The sequence below is a fragment of the Neoarius graeffei genome, chromosome 3, assembly GCF_027579695.1.
Source record: "Neoarius graeffei isolate fNeoGra1 chromosome 3, fNeoGra1.pri, whole genome shotgun sequence".
NCBI lineage: Eukaryota > Metazoa > Chordata > Actinopteri > Siluriformes > Ariidae > Neoarius > Neoarius graeffei.
Genome location: NC_083571.1, coordinates 109,651,343 through 109,673,766, shown reverse-complemented (window position 1 = coordinate 109,673,766; position 22,424 = coordinate 109,651,343). Strand labels below are relative to the sequence as shown.

The 22,424-nt window shown below is 41.4% G+C and overlaps 1 protein-coding gene across 1 annotated transcript; it reads right to left on the bottom strand.

The window, feature by feature from the left end:
- Positions 1 to 3,040: 3,040 nt before the first annotated feature.
- Positions 3,041 to 13,383, bottom strand: LOC132883017 (dynein regulatory complex subunit 5-like). Its single transcript, XM_060916139.1, has 4 exons — positions 13,206 to 13,383; positions 6,615 to 7,183; positions 4,167 to 4,616; positions 3,041 to 3,214 (listed from the first exon to the last, which is right to left on the bottom strand). The coding sequence occupies exons 1-4, from the start codon at positions 13,366 to 13,368 to the stop codon at positions 3,041 to 3,043; spliced, it is 1,356 nt and encodes a 451-aa protein (XP_060772122.1). The 5' UTR covers positions 13,369 to 13,383.
- Positions 13,384 to 22,424: the final 9,041 nt, after the last annotated feature.

The following is a 22,424-nucleotide window of genomic DNA, read 5'->3' as shown; positions in this document are numbered from 1 at the left end:
GTTCTAAATTGACCGTAGGTGTGAATGTGAGTGTGAATGGTTGTTTGTCTCTATGTGTCAGCTCTGAGGTGGTCTGGCGACTTGTCCAGGGTGTACCCCGCCTCTCACCCATAGTCAGCTGGGATAGGCTCCAGCTTGCCCGCGACCCTGCACAGGATAAGCGGTTATGGATAATGGATGGATAGACATATGACATAATTCTATACATATGTAACTAGAGTTAAGAATGCATGGTGGGATCAAACCCAGAAAAAAACAAGATATAAAGGAAAAATAGGTGCTCGATAAACCTATAAATGAATAAGTGGAACAAGCAATTGGTTAATATTACTTTAAAAAGTAATCTTAAAGCATTTCAAGAAAAGGATTTTTATTCATTTATGTATTTTCTCTTTAAATTTTTTTAACCTTATAAACGAGTTTTTGATTTGCTTCGATTGACAGGAATACAAAACTCAATTTTTTAGGTTAGCAGGTGATCACAGCGCCTAAAATAAATGTAGGCAACTTTTTCAAATGAACTGAACAGATTGGCTGGGCTCATGTGGGCATTCTGCCTGATAGGGTGATATTCCGCTACTACCGCCTGGCCCCTCCTCCTTTCTGTTCCTGCCCCGCCCACTCAAGACTACTGTCTGTCCTGGTTCCCCGCTGGTGGAATGACCTTCCCATTGAGGTCAGAACTGCTGACTCCCTGACCACCTTCAAGTGCAGACTGAAGACTCACCTCTTCAGGCTGCACCTCTCCCTTTCTTCCCTGCCCACTGTATAAGGGAGTTGGACACTTGGACACTTCATCCAATGACCATTTTATCCAATGCCATTTCGTCCAATAGTTGAGACATTTCGTCCAAAGCCTTTTTTATACACACTATCAATAATCTTATATTTCAGGTATTCATTTGTTAGAAAAAGAAGAATTCTCAATAGAATTTGACTGAAGCGGAAACATTTTTGTAAAGCAAACGATGTAAGATTTAACATGATCCAGACGGCTTCAAAAATTAATAATTCAGCCAATGGAGCTCGCAGTGAAGCCAAATTTGACAGACATCTCCCTCTAAGCCTCCCCCTTTGAAAGAGTACAATCTCGGGTCGGTAGGACTGCGCCTCGGCCCCATATTCGCAAACGAAGCCCCCACGAGAGCGCTGCTCCACGCCTGAAGATTTAATATGATCCAGACAGAAACATAGACATGCAAGCGAGCAGCCTGCAATGACAAGGGAGTGAACTCATCCCAGGGTCAGAAAGTGGCACGGGCCAACGTGGTTACCCCCCTTAGTACGCTCTTTAGTGTCAAAGCGCAGGTACTATGGCACTCATTTGCTTTACAAAAATGTGTTTTGCTTCGGTCAAATTCCATTGAGAATTCCTCCTTTATTCGAACAAACACACACCTGAAATATAAAATAATTGGTAGTGCGTATGAAAAAGGCTTTGGACGAAACATCTTACCTATTGGACAAAAAGGCACTGGACGAAACAGTCATTGGACGAAATGACCTGTATTGCTGTGTAACTGCGTTTTGGTCTTGACCAACCCAGGCTGTGTACTGTCTAGCCCGGGGTTAGCCGTTTTGAGTTCTCTATTTAGTTGTACTTTATATGGTTGGTTTGTTTCCTTGGCTGTTTGAGTATTGGTATTTCAACAGCATATTACGCTAGGCATTGCTGTCACTTGTTCAGTTGGCACTAGAACTTTCTTGTCTAGAAGTTCAACACTTCATTTACCTGACTTTTGCATTCGCTGTACGTGGCTCTGGATAAGAGCATCTGCTAAATGCCTCCTCACTCACTTTTTGAGATCTTACTCAGCACGTCACCACTGTTTTTGACTGCAGTCTTTTCACTGGTAGCTATAGTGCATGAGTTCTTTACTAGTACCTACACACTAGAATTTAATACAGACATGTATTGTATTATTATTCAGGACTGCAGATCATGGCAAACTTCTCTAGCTTGTACTTAATTTTTTTTTGTAACAATAATTTATACACTGTGGGTGGTAGAAATGGGCAACTGGACTTGCTTGAAGATTCTTGAAAACGTTTCACCTCTCGTCTAAAAGGTTTCCTCAGTTCTGTCTGACTAATAGGGAGTATCAGATATTTATCCTCTCCTGGATCAGAATCAGAATTCTGATGACAAGTTCATCTAAGGTGTCGTTGAGGCATCATGTTGGTGTGGGTCACTGGAGGCTGGGTGTGAACGGCGAGTCATTAGGGTGATCAATGGAAAGCTGATTCTCTCTGTCCTTCTTTCTACAGAGAGAGACAGAGAGAGTCAGCTTTCCATTGATCACCCTAATGACTCGCCGTTCACACCCAGCCTCCAGTGACCCACACCAACATGATGCCTCAACGACACCTTAGATGAACTTGTCATCAGAATTCTGATTCTGATCCAGGAGAGGATAAATATCTGATACTCCCTATTAGTCAGACAGAACTGAGGAAACCTTTTAGACGAGAGGTGAAACGTTTTCAAGAATCTTCAAGCAAGTCCAGTTGCCCTTTTCTACCACCCACAGTTTACTATGACCTGGATGATTGAGAATCTTCATAGAAATAATTTATACATTTAGTACATAGTTAATACAAACAGTTTTGCTACAATGGTTGAGGACTACAATTGACATGATAACTTTCGGACTGGAGTTGCCATGAACAGTTTTACACTCAAATCTCCAATGAACAATTGATAACTTCAACAAAATAGACTTCAGGCTAAAACTATAATAAATACCCTGGTTACACAATCACACTTTTTGACCATATCGGACACACTTACAGAAGTAAGTTATTTAATAATCACACTATCTGTTATCATCCACATGAGGGTGGGTTCTATTTGAATCTGGTTCCTTTCAAGGCTTCTTCCTCATGTCCTCTCAGGGAGTTTTACCTTGCCACTGTCGCCTCAGGCTTACTCATTAGGGATGAATTTATAAATTAGTGTGTTTAAAATTTATATCTGTAATTTATATTTCTGTAAAACTGCTTTGTGACATTACAAATGAGCAGCATCTCATATAGTGGCTTATTTGGTGTTTGCTGTGTCCTGTGTGTGTTCGCGCTGGGCTTTGTCCTGATTGGTGCACAGCACCTTACGGATGCAGTCCTCACTCTCCAGGCTAATTTCAGTGAGGCGAACATCACATTCCAGCAGGCTGCTATTGTGTGACATCCCTTCTTCCAAGGCCTTCCCTCCATCCTACACACCATGAAGAAGAGGACACAGCATTTTCATTTGTCCGCGAGTCTAAATGTCAGCTGGGACTATAAAAATGGGATGTATACAAGTTTAACTTACACAGCACTGGGGATCTATGGCTGTGTTAGAATATAATACAGTGGAGTCTAAAAGTCTGAGAGCAATGGTGGAAAATGCTTCCATTTGCATTATTTTCAGATTTAATACATACAATACAATATTTAAATAATATTGGCTGGCGTTGAGTGGTATATCAGATATATTCCATTCAGCTAGCATGATATTGACCGAGTCAAAGACAAGTAGCTGAATGGAATATATCTGATAGACCATGAAAAAAGCCAGCCAATATATTATTATTATTATTATTATTATTATTATTATTATACATACATACACATTCTCATAATATCAGCATTCTCAAAGGTCAATGCAAGCTTACCCACGACTCGGTGCTTTTAGCACAGCAGTCCAGTTACCTTCCAGCCGGTGTAGTGTTAGCAAAGGCCAATGCTAGCGCAGTCAAGCTGAATATTATTATTATTATTTTCCCTGTGTAATTTACTTACTTTTAAAATCAACATCGACAGCTACACACAACCAGAGGCTGGTACCTGGCAGCCAAAATTCTCTCAAAATCTTCCATTTTTAACGAAGCAAACCTGGTGGCCATGTTTGCTTACAAATTGTCACTGTTGCTTGCTAGCGCGGAGTTTGGGAAAATTGCATGCTCACTCTCCATTGGGTAGAGTGATGTAATAATCCCAGATTATCAATGAGATCACAGACCCCACTGTATTTGCCTACATATATATATATGGTAGGAACCACATTACCTACTATATTATATCATTTTAGAAAGACATATTTAACAACAAAAAGCATTGTAAAACATGTAGAAATTATGATTTTTAAAAGTAACACACCAAAAGCTTAGATATCCAGAACTCACCACTCCCAGTTTGTTGCAGGACAGGTTGAGGTTCCTCAGTGTCGTGTTCTGTACTAAGACCTGTGAGAATGCTGTGGCTGTGGGCTCCGTCATCTCATTGGCCCCTAACTGAAGGTTTACCAGAGTCTGATTTTTTAGCAGGGCCTGAGCTATAGCCTGGCCACCTTCATCCCCTAGCTGGTTCAATCTCAAGTTGAGTGACACTAGGGAGGTGTTTTTGGACAGGGCATGGGCTAAGGCTTGAGCTCCTTGTCCACCGACCCAGTTGTCATAAAGGTTCAGTGTTTTTAGACAGCTGCTGTTGAGGAGTTTACCGATGGCTCTCGCCCCTCGATCCCCTATGAGATTGTGTGAGAGGTCGAGCTCTGACAGGGATGGGTGATCCAGAAGGTGGCTTACCAGCCTGCGACACTTTTCATCTTCTATGTTGCTCCGATGGATTCGGAGAACCTGTAATGCAAGAATAAAACAGAATAAACACAACAGCTCAATTACCATTTCCATCCATCCATTATATCTAGCCGCTTAACCTGTCCTACAGGGTCACAGGCAAGCTGGAGCCTATCCCAGCTGACTATGGGTGATAGGTGGGGTACACCCTGGACAAGTTGCCAGGTCATCGCAGGGCTGACACATAGACAAACAATCATTCACACTCACATTCATACCTATGGTCAATTTAGAGCCCCCAATTAACCTAACCTGCATGTCTTTGGACTGTGGGGGAAACCGGAGCACCCAGAGGAAACCCACGCAGACATGGGGAGAACATGCAAACTCCACAAAGAAAGGCCCTCGCCGGCCACTGGGCTTGAACCCAGGACCTTCTTGCTGTGAGGCAACAGTGCTAACCACTACATCAGCATGCTGCCCCAATTACTATTTGGTAGTGTTGAAATCATTCAATTAGTCAGTTAAGATTTGAAGTGTGAAGCAGGGCATTTGGGGCGACATAAATAGAGTACATCCACAGGATAGGAACCCAAGGAAGGGAGTCACACACTAACTGTAGGATGATTTTGTATGAAAGTAGATTTGAAAATCTTGCCCACAGAGGCTCCACTCTACCCATATCATTAATTTCTGACCATAAAATAGCACCTAGGTACCAAAAACACCCAACACAAACACATGATTGAGTGGTTAAAAACTCTGGCTTACTGATCAGAAGTTTGGAGTTTCAACTCCCAGCAGTGCCAAACTGCCACTATTTGGCCTATATGTTCCAGAGGCACTGGATCCTGACTAACCCAGGGCTCTGACTCCAACTTCTTAACAAGCTGGGATATGTACAGTAAATCAAGGATTTCACTATACTGTAATGCATAGTATGTCCTCAATAACAAATGTAATATAAAACTTGCAATCTTACTCAAGTTACATCTCATTATATGCATCAGGACCCGATTATGAGCCATATGTACAACAGTCGTCATTGTTCCACGGTTCTTTCCTGATGTTTGTGGAATAATTTGTCAGAGCTGGAAAGGCAACAGTGGGTGCATTACAGAAACCACCAGTCCAGAAGCTCATACTACCCAGAAGTAAGCATTCCTTATAACATCCATCCATCCATTATCCATAACCGCTGATCCTGTGCAGGGTCGCAGGCAAGCTGGAGCCTATCCCAGCTGACTATGGGCGAGAGGCAGGGTACACCCTGGACAAGTCGCCAGGTCATCGCAGGGTTGACACGTAGACACACAACCATTCACGCTCACATTCACACCTACGGTCAATTTAGAGCCACCAATTAACCTAACCTGCATGCCTTTGGACTGTAGGGGAAACCGGAGCACCTGGAGGAAACCCACACAGACACGGGGAGAACATGCAAACTCCACACAGAAAGGCAAACTCCTTGCCGGCCACTGGGCTCGAACCCAGAACCTTCTTGCTGTGAGACGACAGTGCTAACCACTACACCACCGTGCTGCCTCGTTCCCTATACACTCTCAGAAAATAAAGTACATTATTGTACCTTTAGGGGTACAACAGCTTGTCACTGGAGCAGTACTGTCTAAGGGGTGCAATGGCTTGCTACTGAATCAGTATCCTCTAAGGTACTTATTTGTACCCTTTATATACTACTTGGGAACATATATGTACCTTTTTGACCCTACAAAGATACACAAAGTTACCTTGAGGTCCAATAATGAGCCCTAGGGGGTACATTAGTGTAGAGTGTACCTTGAGGGACAGAAATGGACTACTCCTGTACCCCTATTTCTGTCAGTGTAGGGTTACATTAGCTTTGCATAGTTTTATAGCGTTATGCACAAAATTGTTAAGGAGGCAGAGGACACCAGAATAGCAGACCAGGCTATGTATAGAATGACATCACCATCTGTCTATGTCTCTAATACTTGTATTATCTACAGTTTTCTTCTGATGCTAAACCTTGTTGAGAACGTACATTAATGTGAGATGTCAATTAATCATTCAAACCTTCAAAGATTTGCAGGATTTCACGGCCTCAGCCAATGATTGACAGTCGCGGATAGTAAACTGAAACAGATGCCACTGAAAGTTCATTCCACAGTTTTTTACACCATAAACCAACTGTAGCTCTTCCAGGTTGTTCAGTTTGTTGAGCAGAATTTGGAAGTCAAAGTGATCCATTGAGGTCTCGTCAGTGGAAAAATCGCTGACCGAATCTGCCCCGTCGCGCTCCTCAAAAGTATGCGGCTCCTTAATTGGGGGCAGAAGCTGAGAGATCCTCAGCCGCTTCACATATTCTTTGCACAGTGGCACAAACTCCAGCACCAATTTGCTATCAGTCAGATCTGGGACAAAATGTTCAATAATGTTCTCGAGATGGCGTTCAAAGAACATGCGCTTCCAACTGTGGCCATATTCAGAGGCATCGCACATTTTCCAGCGGCTCTGACAGTAACGCTTCCAGTAGCTCTCGTCGCTGATCAGGTTTGCTGTTATGGACAGAGGCAGAGTTGGAGGCAGATTCTCCAGGACAGAGGCCTGATGTTCAGGCAGGAGCTCCTCAAAAATGGGATTATCTGTAATGAATTAGAACATAAGCACAAAAAACAAAAAAGGTTTCGTAAATACACTATATGGCCAAAAGTATTTGGACACCCAAATATTGAAAATCCCATTCCAAAACAATGGGCATGAATTTGGAATACTGTTCCCCCTTTGCTGTTATATGAGCCTCCACTCTTCTGCGAGGGCTTTCCACTAGAATTTGGACTGTAGCTGTGGGGATTTGGCCATTCAGCCACAAAAGCACAAGAAGTTGGGCATTGATTTCTGGCAAGAAGGCCTGGCGTGAAGTTAATGTTTCATTTCATCCCAAAGCTGTGAGCACAGGGCAGTTGTTATGCTGGAACATGTTTGGGCTCCTTAGTTCCAGTAAAGGGAAATCCTAATACTACAGCATACAAAGACATTCATACAATTGTGTGTCTCCAAATTTATGGCAGCAGTTTGGAGAACAACAACAACAACAACATCTACAGTGCTAAGCGTAAATGAGTCCACCCCCTTTGAAAAGTAACATTTTAAACAATATCTCAATGAACACAATTTCCAAAATGTTGACAAGACAAAGTTTAATATAACATCTGTTTAACTTATAACATGAAAGTAAGGTTAATAATATAACTTAGATTACACATTTTTCAGTTTTACTCAAATTAGGGTGGTACAAAAATGAGTACACCCTACAACAAAAACTACTACAGCTAGTACTTTGTCTGGCCTCCATGATTTTTAATGACAGCACCAAGTCTTCTAGGCATGGAATGAACAAGTTGGCGACATTTTGCAACATCAATCTTTTTCCATTCTTCAACAATGACCTCTTTTAGTGACTGGATGCTGGATGGAGAGTGATGCTCAACTTGTCTCTTCAGAATTCCCCAAAGAAAATAATTTCTTTACACCACAAAGGTGAAGGCTACAAGAAGATCAGCAAAGCTTTACTTATCAGTCAGAATACTGTAGCAAAAGTGGTACAAAAATTTAAGAAAGATGGAACTGCAACCATCTCACAGAGACGTCCAGGTTGTCCACGGAAGTTAACACTTCGACAGGAGCGTCTTCTGATGAGAAGGGTTGAAGAAAATCAGCATGCAAGTTCACTGCAGTTATCTAAAGAAGTAGAAAGCCAAACTGGGGTGACTATTTCCCGTGACACAATACGGCGTACACTGCAGAGGAATGGTATGCATGGATGCCGTCCATGAAAGAAGCCTCTCCTAAAGCCCAGGCACAAAAAAGCCCGCCTAGAGTTTGCCAGGGCCCATGCTGACAAAGATGAAGACTACTGGGACTCTCTACTCTGGAGTGATGAGACCAAGATGAATGTTTTTGGAACTGATGGCTTCAAACTGTATGGTGTCGCAAAGGTGAAGAATACAAAGAAAAATGCATGGTGCGTACAGTGAAACATGGTGGTGGCAGTGTCCTTACGTGGGGCTGCATGAGTGCTGCTGGTGTCGGGGAGCTGCATTTCATTGATGGCATCATGAATTCACAGATGTATTGCTCTATACTGAAAGAGAAGATGCTACCATCACTCCGTGCCCTTGGTCGTCGTGCACTTTTCCAACATGACAATGATCCTAAACACACATCTAAGGCCACTGTTGGATTTCTGAAGAAGAACAGGGTGAAAGTGATTCAGTGGCCAAGTATGTCTCCTGATCTGAACCCAATCGAACACCTATGGGGAATTCTGAAGAGACAAGTTGAGCATCACTCTCCATCCAGCATCCAGTCACTAAAAGAGGTCATTGTTGAAGAATGGAAAAAGATTGATGTTGCAAAATGTCACCAACTTGTTCATTCCATGCCTAGAAGACTTGGTGCTGTCATTAAAAATCATGGAGGCCACACAAAGTACTAGATGTGGTAGTTTTTGTTGTGAGGTGTACTCATTTTTGCACCACCCTAATTTGAGTAAAACTGAAAAATGTGTAAGCTAAGTTATATTATTAACCTTACTTTCACGTTATAAGTTAAACAGATGTTATATTAAACTTTGTCTTGTCAACATTTTGGAAATTGTTTGTGTTCACTGAGATATTGTTTAAAATGTTACTTTTCAAAGGGGGTGGACTCATTTACGCTCAGCACTGTGAGTGTCCAAATACTTTTGGTCATACAGTGTATGTTGTTAGATTGATGGAATTAACTAAATCTTAATGTTTCAATAAACAGGTAAGTTTGGTAACCATGATGTGGCGTGTAAATGTGTCTCAGTGCCTGCACAAGCCTAGCGTCAGTGAATCCGTTTGCATAACTGATCATGCGACCTTCCGGATAAAAGCAGGCATATAATCAAAAGTAAGATATCTATGTGCACATTACAGATATATAATTTATTAGTTTACCAAGAATTGATCTATGTTATAGATGTGTCAACACATGGACAGTGTTTTTGGGAGATTTTTAATCAACAAAGTACAACCCCAATTCCAAAAAAGTTGGGACGCTGTGTAAACTGTAAATAAAAACAGAATGCGATAATTTGCAAATCATGTAAACTCTGTATTTCATTGAAAATAGTACAAAAACAACATATCAAATGATGAAACTGTAGAATTGTATGGTTTTTGAAAAATATATGCTCATTTTGAATTTGATGTCAGCAACACATTTCAAAAAAGTTGGGACGGGGCATGATTAAAAACAATAAGTTCAATAATAATAAGTTTGGCTTGTCTAGCGCCTTTCTCACACCCAAGGTCACTTTACAATTATTAAAAAAAAGAAAAACAACAATCCACCAAAAGAGGGCCAGGATGTAATTCCAGTGGTGTAGCTGCCCACAATCCCACCAAAAGGCACACGAAGATAAATCCCACACCACCTGCACAGCCACCGCAACGCCACCGAGCAGCATCGCTCGGATCACCACACCATGGATCCACAAAGTGAGCACAGAAGCACTACCATACAGAGCGCTGGAATGTCCCAAGCCACCTGCACAGCCACCGCAACGCCACTGGGCAACATCGCTTGGAACACCGCACCAAGCACAGATGCACCGCCGCACAGCGCTCTGGACAACCCTAATATTAAAAAGAGCAACGAGCTCACTGCAGTCCACAGCGAGGAGCACAGGCATCACCCATGATGGACTAAGGCCTGAAGGAAACCGACGCCCAAAGGTGGGTTTGGAGCTAGGCCACAACCGACGAACAAAACATTCAAACAAAGAACAAACCGCAAATCATACAATCACAAAAAGAAAAACAAAGGGGGAAAAAGAAAACGCTCCGGTGAGATGCGGCAGCCAAAATGCACACAGCGTACTCATAAACAGAAACGGTTTTGGAAGAGAAATGTTGTCCCATTCTTGCCTGACATACAATTTCATTTGCTCAACAGTTCGGGGTCTCCTTTGTCATATTTTGTGCTTCATAATGCGTCAAATTTTTTAAATGGGAGACAGGTCTGAACTGCAAGCAGGCCAGTTTAGCACCTGGACTCTTTTACTATGGACCCATACAGTTGCAATATGTGCAGAAAGCCGTTTGGCATTGTCTTGCTGAAAGAAGGAAGGTCTTCCCTGAAAAAGATTTTGTCTGGATGGCAGCATATTGCTCTGAAACGTGTATATATCATTCAGCATTAATGATGCCTTTCCAGATGTACAAGCTCCCCATGTCATGTGCACTAATGCACCCTCATACCATCACAGATGCTGGCTTTTGAACTGTGCACTGATAACAAGCCGGATGGTCCCTCTCCTCTTTAGCCTGGAGGACGTGGTGTCCGTAATTTCTAAAAAGAATTTCTACTTTTGATTCGTCAGACCTCGGGACAATTTTCCACTTCGCCTCAGTCCATCGTAAAAGAGCTCGGGCCCAGAGAAGGTGGCGGTGTTTCTGGATATTGTTTATATTTGGTTTTAACTTGCATTTGTGGATGCAGTAATGAACTGTTTTCACAGACGATTGTTTTTTGAAGTGTTCCTGAGCCCATACAGTGATTTCCATGATGGACACGTGTCTGCTTTTCATGCAGTGTCTCCTGAGGGCCTGAAGATCACAGGCATCCAATGTCAGTTTTCAGCCTTGTCTCTTGCATACAGAGATTTCTCCAGATTCTCTGACTCTTTTAACGATATTATGAACCATAGATGATGTGATCCCCAAATTCTTTGCAGTTTTACATTGAGCAACGTTATTCTTAAATTGTTGTACTGTTTGGCCATGCAGTCTTTCACAGAGCGGTGAACCCCTCCCCATCTTTACTTCTGAGAGACTCTGCCTCTCTGGGATGCCCTTTTTATACCCAATCATGTTACTGACCTGTTGTCAATTAACCAAATTAGTTTTTTTGTTTTCGCATTACACAACTTTTTCAGTCTTTTGTTACCCCGTCCCAACTTTTCTGAAACGTGTGGCTGACATCAAACTCAAAATGAGCATATACGAGGGTAAGTCAAAAAGTTCTAAGACAGATGTTATAATTTCAAAAGGAATTCAAAAGAATTCAAAAAAGAATACAAAGAAGGAATTCTCTGATGGAAAGATCGCTTGTGTTTAGACTTAAATGGAGGATATGTCGAGAAATAGCTTTGTTATTTTCACAAATAAAGATTTTTTTCAATTTGTCTTAGAACTTTTTGACTTACCCTCATATTTTTCAAAAAACACTAAAATTTCTCAGTTTCAACATATGTTGTCTTTGTACTATTTTCAATGAAATATAGGGATTTCATGATTTGCAAATCTTCACATTCCGTTTATGTTTTACACAGCGTCCCAACTTTTTTGGAATTGGGGTTGTATAATAATGGCCTTTAAAGAATATGAAAGACCCTTGCATGTATAATCTACATTACATACTATATTATATATTAAAGCTAGACAGCCTTTTGATTTCATAAAATCGGTGAAATTTAGTTCCCTCTAAAATTTGTTCATTGTGATATATGTTCATTTCTGTAATTTCTCAAAAAAAAAAAAAACCCAGGCCATTCTGTGGCTGGGAAGTTATTTAATTTGAGGGGATTAAAGCAAATAATGTGAATGAAATCGCTCGCTTCGTGCAGTCAAGCAGACAGAGGAAGTCCGTGTGCGCATGCACAGGTTTACCTTCTTCTGCTTCTTTGGGGTTTTACGGCAGCTGGCATTCACAGTGTCGCATTACTGCCATCTACAGGTTTACCTTTGAGCGTGCACTGACAGTTCCATCATTCTGTCACTAAACGAACAGCTGATCACACCGAGGTGTTCGCTGAGAGCCGATATTTATTAGTTTGGTCCTGCGTTTCCCTTCCTTCGTATATAACATAACGTCTTTTCTTCTCGCTTTCCGTTACTGTAGTCGGTCTTTCACGTTTCATTCGCACACTCACGTCCTCCATTTTTCTCTCCTGTTTCAAATTTGTATCCCACAATGCCTTGTACGAACGGGGAAAGCCCACCACGTCATGCATGACATAGTATCTTGAATTGGGTCATGGTGAAGCAGGAAAAAATAGCGGAGAATTTAGGGCCACATGGCTCTAAATTCATTAATTGTTCTATTTTAAAAAAATAATAATAATAAAAATGGAAGTCTGTGATTCGAATTCAGCAGATTTAGGTCCACTACACAAAAATAACTGGGTGTCGGGGAAAATTCTTTTTATGACCTACACTTGAAAAATCTGAAAGGCAGTCTAGCTTTAACATCCTATAAAATAAAAAACAACAACTACATGAGAGCTACAGATATCAAATACATGAAACAGTGCTTTAAAGACTTTAAAAAAAAACTCATGGCTTTTGTTTATTATTACTGTTCTACTGTATAAAAAAGGATTTGAATTCAAATCCCTTAAAACCTATCCCCAGCTTCAGCCTTATTGATGACATTCAGTCAAGCAATACTGCTTTTGTTTTAATTTATTTTTACAATATTTACAAGAAAAATTAAATCAGAGCAATTAAACAGAATGGGTATGGTGATTTTTGTTCTTCCTCTCAATGTTAAAATTGACAGTTAGCGTGGCATTGCCTAGTGAGTGTTCAGTACTGAATTATTGTGCTCAGATTATTCGCAAAAAAATAGGATTACCTTTAAAATTTTCGACAATGTGTTGAAGGCACAGCTGTGTCAGTGAAGGCACCAGAACTAAAGACCACTCCAGATCCTCAGCTCTAATTCTGCGCAGCTTTCCATGGTCTGTCTCAGGGTTAAGCATTTTTATTGGCGGGCTTGTTAGGTTGGTCAGAGTCATCACAGACAGACAGACAGACAGACAGACAGACAGACGTTATAAATTCAGAAGACATCAGTAATGATAAACATGATGAGCTTGTGAACTTTCTTGATGAATGTTATGGCATGCTTATGATATAAAAATTTCTCAGTAGCTAGAAACATACGCCATACATTTTTATATGCATAAATATAGTTAATTGCTCACTCAGTTTGTTAGAACATTTTGTATAGCTATACTTCCTTTACACTATGTCCACTGCCAAGGACAAGGGCAGACTGCAGCACATCATTCGCTCTGCTGAGAGGACGAATGACTGCAATCTTCCATCTCTTCAGGTCCAGTCCAGGACCCTGAGGCAGCGTTGTAGTTGAGTCACTAAACCTCGAGTCTGAGTCCAGTCTCGAGTCCCCAGTGTTCAAGTCCGAGTCAAGTCCAAGTCATTAAAAAAATTTTGAGTCAATTCCGAGAACAAGACTCCGACTGCACCATTTGACGGTGGCTGTTTTAGCGCCATTAACATTAGTTTGTTCCTGAACAGGTGAATGTGCTTCTCTTTATCAGGGAGTGTGAAGTATTCTGTCAGAGATGGTTGGGAGACGGATGTAAGTGCAGAAGGTGTGTTTATTAATACAAGTGAAGACAATCCAGAACGGTAGGCAAAACTGTAAAACAATGAAACAGGCAATAGGTCGAGCGAGGCATAAACAGGCTATCAGAGACTCGGCAGAATCAAAGACGAGAAACAGGAAATCAGGGATCAGGAACCCAAACAAGGAAATAAGGCTCGGTAATGTATCAGCAATGCAACTCAATACTTCGCAAAGTAAGTGCGTTTTCACAGTTTTTATATAGGCGCACTGATTGCGCCTTAATCCTGTGTAGGTGCGAGTCGTTTACAGTCTGCTTGGCACGTGCGCTAACCGGAGCACGCCTGAGAGTCTATCTGATGCACACGCCAAGGCATGCAGGTGTGACACTTTTGCACAAAATTAGTACAAAAATTAATGTAAATATCTTATGCCAAATTATTATGGTATGTTACAAAAAATAAAGAAAAATCCAAGACCTCATCTCCAATTTACGAGTCCAAATGCAGTTAACGGACGAGTCCAAGTCATCAGTGCTCAAATCCAAGTCAAGTCACAAGTCCTTAAAATTAGGGCACGAGTCGGACTCGAGTACTACAAGCCTGACCTGAAGAGAGCAGAAAGGATTGTGGCCGACCCCTCTCACCCCGGACACAAACATTTTGAATCACTTCCCTCTGGTAGGTAAGTGGTTGTGGTCCAATAGATTCTAATGGACCTCAACCTCCTACCAGAGGGAAGTGAATCAAAAGGTGATTAATTTAGAAGCAAACCCTCATGCTATAAGGCCAGCTTTTCCCACACTGCAGCTGGACTCATCAGTCAGGTCAGAGACCCCCAGTGACTCGATCTAAACTCTATCCTCACACTCTCAGTCTGTAACATTAATGCACTTCCTCTCTGAAGTGCCATTTTGCACATTTCATGGTCATGTCATGCATCTTCATTATGTGAATTTTTATTACATATTCCAGCACACACTGTACTGTACAGCTTGGTTATTTATTTAACCCATCGCACACATTCTCTCAGAGGTGGACAGTAACGAAGTACATTTACTACACTTTTTGAGTATCTGTACTTTACTTGAGTTTTTTTTTGGAAACTTATGACTTTAACTTCACTACGTTTGAAAGACAAATATCGTACTTTTCACTCCACGACATTTCTATCAAGGTCCTCGTTACTCGTTACTATGAAGCAGCTTTGAAAGTGGATGTTTTTTGTTTTCTTTTCTAAAGCGTGATTGGTTTTTCCGCAGGTGACACTGAGACAGTCGATCAGTAATCACTAGGGTCACGTCACGTCCATAGACAGTGATTTCTCAGCAGCGTTATCTGAACACGATCAGTTGATGGCAGAATGGAAGGAGGCGGCTCTATGGCCCATGAACCCATGTTTCAGTATATTTATATATATATAGTATATATGTTTCGGTATTGACATATATAAACGTTTTATTCCAAGAGAAAGCTTGCAACGAAGTAGTCTGTGCTTTTAGAGCTAGCGATAATGTTGCAAATGTAGCTATGCAGTCTGATTAGTCAAATGACTTTCTATGGATTTTCCCACCAAGTTGCCGTAGCCTTGTCCACGGCTAATGTTAACACATAGCCAGTTAACTTGGACACTGTTAGTTAGTTAGCCTGTAAAAACGGAGTTATGCTAACACGAATAACGTTAACTTATCTGAAGTCCTTTCAGAAATATGTTTTAGCATAATCTTGCCAAATAAACAGAATGTAGAAATCTTTCTTTTCGAGTAGCTATGATTTCGAGTTTGAAAAGAGTTTGCTAGCATGTCAGGTGGAGCGTCACTGACTAGCTAGCTTAACGTTAAACCACCAGCATGTGTTCATTTTGTGAATTCACATTTCTGTCTTTGGTAACGGCGTTAGGTTTTGTAAGCGTTGTGGCAATAATACAACAATGCATTGACAGAAAATGTACTTTTAATACTTAAGCAATGAGCACGCACACATACCCAGAGCAGTGGGCAGCCATGCTAACAGCGCCCGGGGAGCAGTTGGGAGTTAGGTGCCTCGCTCAAGGGCACCTCAGCCCAAGGCTGTCCCATATTAACCTAACCGCATGTCTTTGGATTGTGGGGGAAACCGGAGCACCCGGAGAGAACATGCAAACTCCACACAGAAAGGCCCTCGCCGGCTGCTGGGTTCGAACCCAGGACCTTCTTGCTGTGAGGCAACCGTGCTAACCACTACACCACCGTGGAGAACTTTCACTTATATCAGGGTCACATTTGACCAGTGGGATCTGTACTTTGACTTCAGTAATGAAGTTAGGTACTTTGTCCACCTCTGCATTCTCTTCTTCTCACACATTCATGCATCATCATCATCATGTGACCTATTTTGGCACATTCCAGGACTTGGACTCCAAACCAGCCCATGCACATACATACCACTTTTCAAATTTGTATATTTTAGATTTCTACTTAGTTTTATCATTCTATCTATACCACTACTTTTGTCTATTTTTTAAAGCAGCAACCACCAAAACAAGCTCCCTATAAGTGAGAATGGACTTGGACTCGGTTTTGATTCTGATTCTGGTTCTGATCACTGGGTTTATCAGAGTTATATGACGAAGAAGAAAGTTAGTCAGCTTTTAAACATTAATATATAATAAATAAAAGACACTGAACTCTACATTAGGTGAAACGTTACCTTTCATGGAAGGAAATCCTAATAATGCTCCAAGAATTACACCTGAGCTCGAGCTGCACGTGGACGGTAATGTTTGTAGGTTGCCATGGTAACAAGCGGGCACGCGGAAGGTTTCCAAGGCGACACAGAAACAACAGCATGCTGCTCATAGAGCTGAACCAAGATGGCGCCTACCTAACAAGGTAGATGAGCTGCAAAAAGGGGTACCAAATATAATATATACAGTTGCTGATGTGACAAAGTAACGTATTCTTAAGTATTCTATCAAATTTATATACTAGAAAACAGCTAAATATCTTGGTAATTGTAAATATAATAGTCGGTACGCTAAACGGCACAAGAATCGCCATTTTTAAAAGACCTTGACGTCAGCCCTACCCACTGCACTAGGAGAGAAGCGTGTAATCATGTTTTGTAACTCAAAACACAAGCGAAAGTAAAGTTTCTATTTTGGTTAGCTTTATTTGCTAACTGATGAATTAATCATAGAATACCATATATTTACCTTCTTCAGAGCACAGCCAGGTGAAGTAGAAGTAGCAGATACAAGCATCTCTTTCATCTGCAAAATCAATCAAATACACAACACTTACAATACTATTCCTATTCTTGCATATTACAACTTTTCAATGCGAGACGAGTCCTACCTCTTTCCCCTTACGAAAATCTACCATGGTTTACTTTGGTTTTACCATGGTTTTTATGTAGTAACCATGATTCTACCATGGTATCTCATGGTTATTCTAAGTACTATGAACCAACCATAGTATTACTATGGTTCATCCATGGTAGTAACCATGGATCTACTATGGTATTTCATGGTGATTCTAAGTACTATGAACTAACCATAGCATTACTGTGGTTTATCCATAGTACTGCAGTAGCTGTGGTAGCATAATAGTTGTATGTGTAATAGGTCATAGTAACTACGAAATTAGTTTAAAAAGGGATAGTATGGTTTTTAAAAGGATGCACTAACTAGTATTACCATGCTTTCGTCCAACAGTCAATGCTGTAGAGAAGGATCTCGATTAACAGCCCAGATACATTAACATTTACTTAGAACCTAAAAATTTAAGTGAACATTGAGGTAAAATGCACCATGGTTTTCATGGTTACCCAAAAAACCATGAAAACCATGAATAACTATAAACCATGGTAAAACCATGGTTAGTTTTCATAGTAAAACCATGGTTAATTTTTGTAAGGGTCATTTTCGCTTCCTTTCGACGCTTTTTCAACCTCACAGAACGTGCAGAGAACTCGCTCGCCGCCGTCTCACTTGCACTTGGCCTATGACAAAATTCCGTTGGTACGGCATCATCCTTCTGAATTCGCCTGGGCTTCTTCCCTGGTTGTAGTCCAACGTATTTGGCAAATAAGTCCTCCTCATATGCCGAGGGCAGGAAATGTTTTGAACATAGCCTTGAAGCGCGTGATAGCTTGAAATCGCTTCTGCCGATCATACGTAGCCATGCTCGAACTCGCTTGGTGTTTTACAGCGGAAATGAGTGAAAAGACACGTCTGGAGGATCGTTATGCTTTCCATCGGTCCTGTTATTACACCCGAAAGCAACACACTGTGGCATTGTGTAGCCGATCACTTACAATTCATCCTGCTTTCCGATTCACACGTGCTAGTCCCAACCTCAATGAGCCAACACAACTGGGCACATACGTCATGAGTGTTACGCAGAGAAAATGAACGTGCATTCTGATTGGATAAAATTAATATCATGGCGGGCTGTTCAAACTGCAGAAATAGTTTGCTCGAGCTACTTTCAAAACTATAACTTTCCAACCTTAAAACAAAAAACTTTTGTAAGTCTTGAATAAGGTTCGTTAATGTGTGTTTTATTGTTATATTTACTCTATATATTGCCCTCTGTTCCCCTTTAAGAAGAAGAAACCTTTATTTGTCACATGCACACTTCAAGCACAGTGAAGTTCATCCTCTGCATTTAACCCATCTGAAGCAGTGAACACACACACACACACACACACACACACACACACACACACACACACACACACACACACACAGAGCAGTGGGCAGCCACACCAGAGGGCCCGGGGAGCAGTCAGGGGTTCGGTACCTTGCTCAAGGGCACCTCAGCCCAAGGCCGCCCCACGTCAACCTAACTGCATGCCTTTGGATTGGGGGGGAAACCAGAGCACCCGGAGGAAACCCACGACCATGGCAACCTTGACAGGACAGTGTTTGTGTGTGTATTTGATCGTGTGTGTGTGTGTGTGTGTGTGTGTATCTTGTTGTGGATGCTACGAGATGCTTGAATTTCTACTCCATACTTACCATTCCTATATGCATCCTACACACTACACTATTACACTACACTGCACTATTACTTGCACTTTACATTCCACACCCACCATTTGGCCTGTAATTTAGGTATAATTTATGTCTTAACTTATGTCTTATTTGTTTATTGTATTATTTGTACATTTTGTTGATATGTGCCTATATGTACCATATATTGTTGCCTCTATTGTACAGCATATGTCTATATTATTACTTGTCTACTAAATGTATACTACTACATGTCTACTGTGAAGTGTATAGAGAGTTAACACCGGGGTGGCACGGTGGTGTAGTGGTTAGCGCTGTCGCCTCACAGCAAGAAGGTCCTGGGTTCGAACCCCGTGGCCGGCGAGGGCCTTTCTGTGTGGAGTTTGCATGTTCTCCCCATGTCCACGTGGGTTTCCTCCGGGTGCTCCGGTTTCCCCCACAGTCCAAAGACATGCAGGTTAGGTTAACTGGTGACTCTAAATTGACCATAGGTGTGAATGTGAGTGTGAATGGTTGTCTGTGTCTGTGTCAGCCCTGTGATGACCTGGCGACTTGTCCAGGGTGTACCCCGCCTTTCGCCCGTAGTCAGCTGGGATAGGCTCCAGCTTGCCTGCGACCCTGTAGAACAGGATAAAGCGGCTACAGATAATGAGATGAGATGAGAGTTAACACCTACCGAAGTCAAATTCCTTGTGTATGTAAGTATACTTGGGCAATAAAACTGATTCTGATTCTGGACAAAATCATGTTTTAGCAAATAAGATGGATAACTTGAAATGTAAATAAATCCAGCTAATGTTTCTGTGTATAATTATTTTTAAAATATATTTTCAGATTCTATTACTGTTTTTAATTCAGTAGCATTAATAGCATAATAAATGCAGTACCAGTCAAAAGTCTGGACACTCCTTCTAACTCAGTGTTTTTAATTTACAACCCTGATTCCAAAAAAGTTGGGACAAAGTACAAATTGTAAATAAAAACAGAATGCAATAATTGACAAATCTCAAAAACTGATATTGTACTTGCTGACCCTGGGATGAGTTCACTCCCTTGTCATTGCAGGCTGCTCGCTTGCATGTCTATGTTTCTGGCTGGATCATATTAAATCTTCAGGCGTGGAGCAGCGCTCTCGTGGGGGCTTCGTTTGCGAATACGGGGCCGAGGCGCAGTCCTACCGACCCGAGATTGTACTCTTTCAAAGGGGGAGGCTTAGAGGGAGATGTCTGTCAAATTTGGCTTCACTGCGAGCTCCATTGGCTGAGTTATTAATTTTTGAAGCCGTCTGGATCATGTTAAATCTTACATCGTTTGCTTTACAAAAATGTTTCCGCTTCAGTCAAATTCTATTGAGAATTCTTCTTTTTCTAACAAATGAATACCTGAAATATAAGATTATTGATAGTGTGTATAAAAAAGGCTTTGGACGAAATGTCTTAACTGTTGGACGAAATATCTCAACTATTGGACGAAATGGCATTGGATAAAATGGTCATTGGATGAAGTGTCCAAGTGTCCAACTCCCTTATACAGTGGGCAGGGAAGAAAGGGAGAGGTGCAGCCTGAAGAGGTGAGTCTTCAGTCTGCACTTGAAGGTGGTCAGGGAGTCACCTCAATGGGAAGGTCATTCCACCAGCGGGAATGACAGACAGTACAGACAGTAGTCTTGAGTGGGCGGGGCAGGAACAGAAAGGAGGAGGGGCCAGGCGGTAGTAGCGGAATATCACTCTATCAGGCAGAATGCCCACATGAGCCCAGCCAATCTGTTCAGTTCATTTGAAAAAGTTGCCTACATTTATTTTAGGCGCTGTGATCACCTGCTAACCTAAAAAATTGAGTTTTGTATTCCTGTCAATCGAAGCAAATCAAAAACTCGTTTATAAGGTTAAAAAAATTTAAAGAGAAAATAAATACATAAATGAATAAAAATCCTTTTCTTGAAATGCTTTAAGATTACTTTTTAAAGTAATATTAACCAATTGCTTGTTCCACTTATTCATTTATAGGTTTATCAAGCACCTATTTTTCCTTTATATCTTGTTTTTTTCTGGGTTTGATCCCACCATGCATTCTTAACTCTAGTTACATATGTATAGAATTATGTCATATGTCTATCCATCCATTAGCCATAACCGCTTATCCTGTGCAGGGTCGCAGGCAAGCTGGAGCCTATCCCAGTTGACTAGGGGTGAGAGGCGGGGTACACCCTGGACAAGTCGCCAGACCACCTCAGGACTGACACATAGAGACAAACAACAATTCACACTCACATTCACACCTACGGTCAATTTAGAGCCACCAATTAACCTAACCTGCATGTCTTTGGGGGAAACCTGAGCACCCAGAGGAAACCCACGCAAGCACAGGGAGAACATGCAAACTCCACAAAGAAAGTCCCTCATCGGCCGCTGGGCTCAAACCCAGGACCTTCTTGCTGTGAGGCGACAGTGCTAACCACTACACCACCATGCTACACGATGGCATATCTATGTATGAGAATCACATGGATACCTGCTTATGGACATTGAGACCTTCCAATAAAGTAGTGGAGGAAGTGAATGACACTGGATTTGCAATTTATTGTAAATCCAGTGTCATTCACTTCCTCCACTACTTTATTGGAAGGTCCAAACTCTGCCCAATATACTGGTGTAGGTCCTCTACGCTGATAGAGGGATGAAACAGAACTATGATTCTATAGTGAACCCCAATGAACATGCTTTGAGTCTGCACTTGTGTCCGGTGACCGCAAGCTGGCCTCGTGGTTAGCGTGTTTGCCTCTTGATTGCGAGTTCTACTCACGGTCGGGTCATATCAAAGACCATCATAAAAATGGTACCCACTGCCATCTGCCAAGGCACTCTGCAATACAGATGTGAGTAGGGTGTTAAACTCTTGCGGTTACCAGAGGACTGGCCCCCCACTGTAACCCTAGCTATATCAAGGGCACTGAGGGAAACGGAGATTGGCACCACATGATGCACCTCAAAAGACTGATTAATACTGGGATGGGAGACTGCCTGGGAAGACCAGGTCCTGGTGTGGGAGGGACTTTGACTTGACTTTTGACTTGTGTCCAGTACTTCAGGCCTGTGTTTGCTTGTTATACCATGCAACTTATGGATTACTAAATAATTCTTGAAACCTACTGTATCTTAAAGGAGCTTTTTAATAAGTAACATCTTGTGCCAGTCTTCTTGTATCTTTTACTGATGCAAATATCATGGGAAAAGGAACAAGATCTGACTTTTTAATGTCCCATAATCCATTACCCAATGTATCCATGGATATGTTTTAAGAAAATTATGCTTTTATTTCACTTCATGTCTAAAACCTTTTGCAGAAGTTTTTTTTTTAAAAATATATAGGACATTTTCACATAAAGATGGCATTAGTTGCAAAAGACATTTTTTTCTTCTATGTAATCAGCTTCTTTTACATTCATTCATTCATTCATTCATTCATTCAACTTGCAACACATATTTGGTC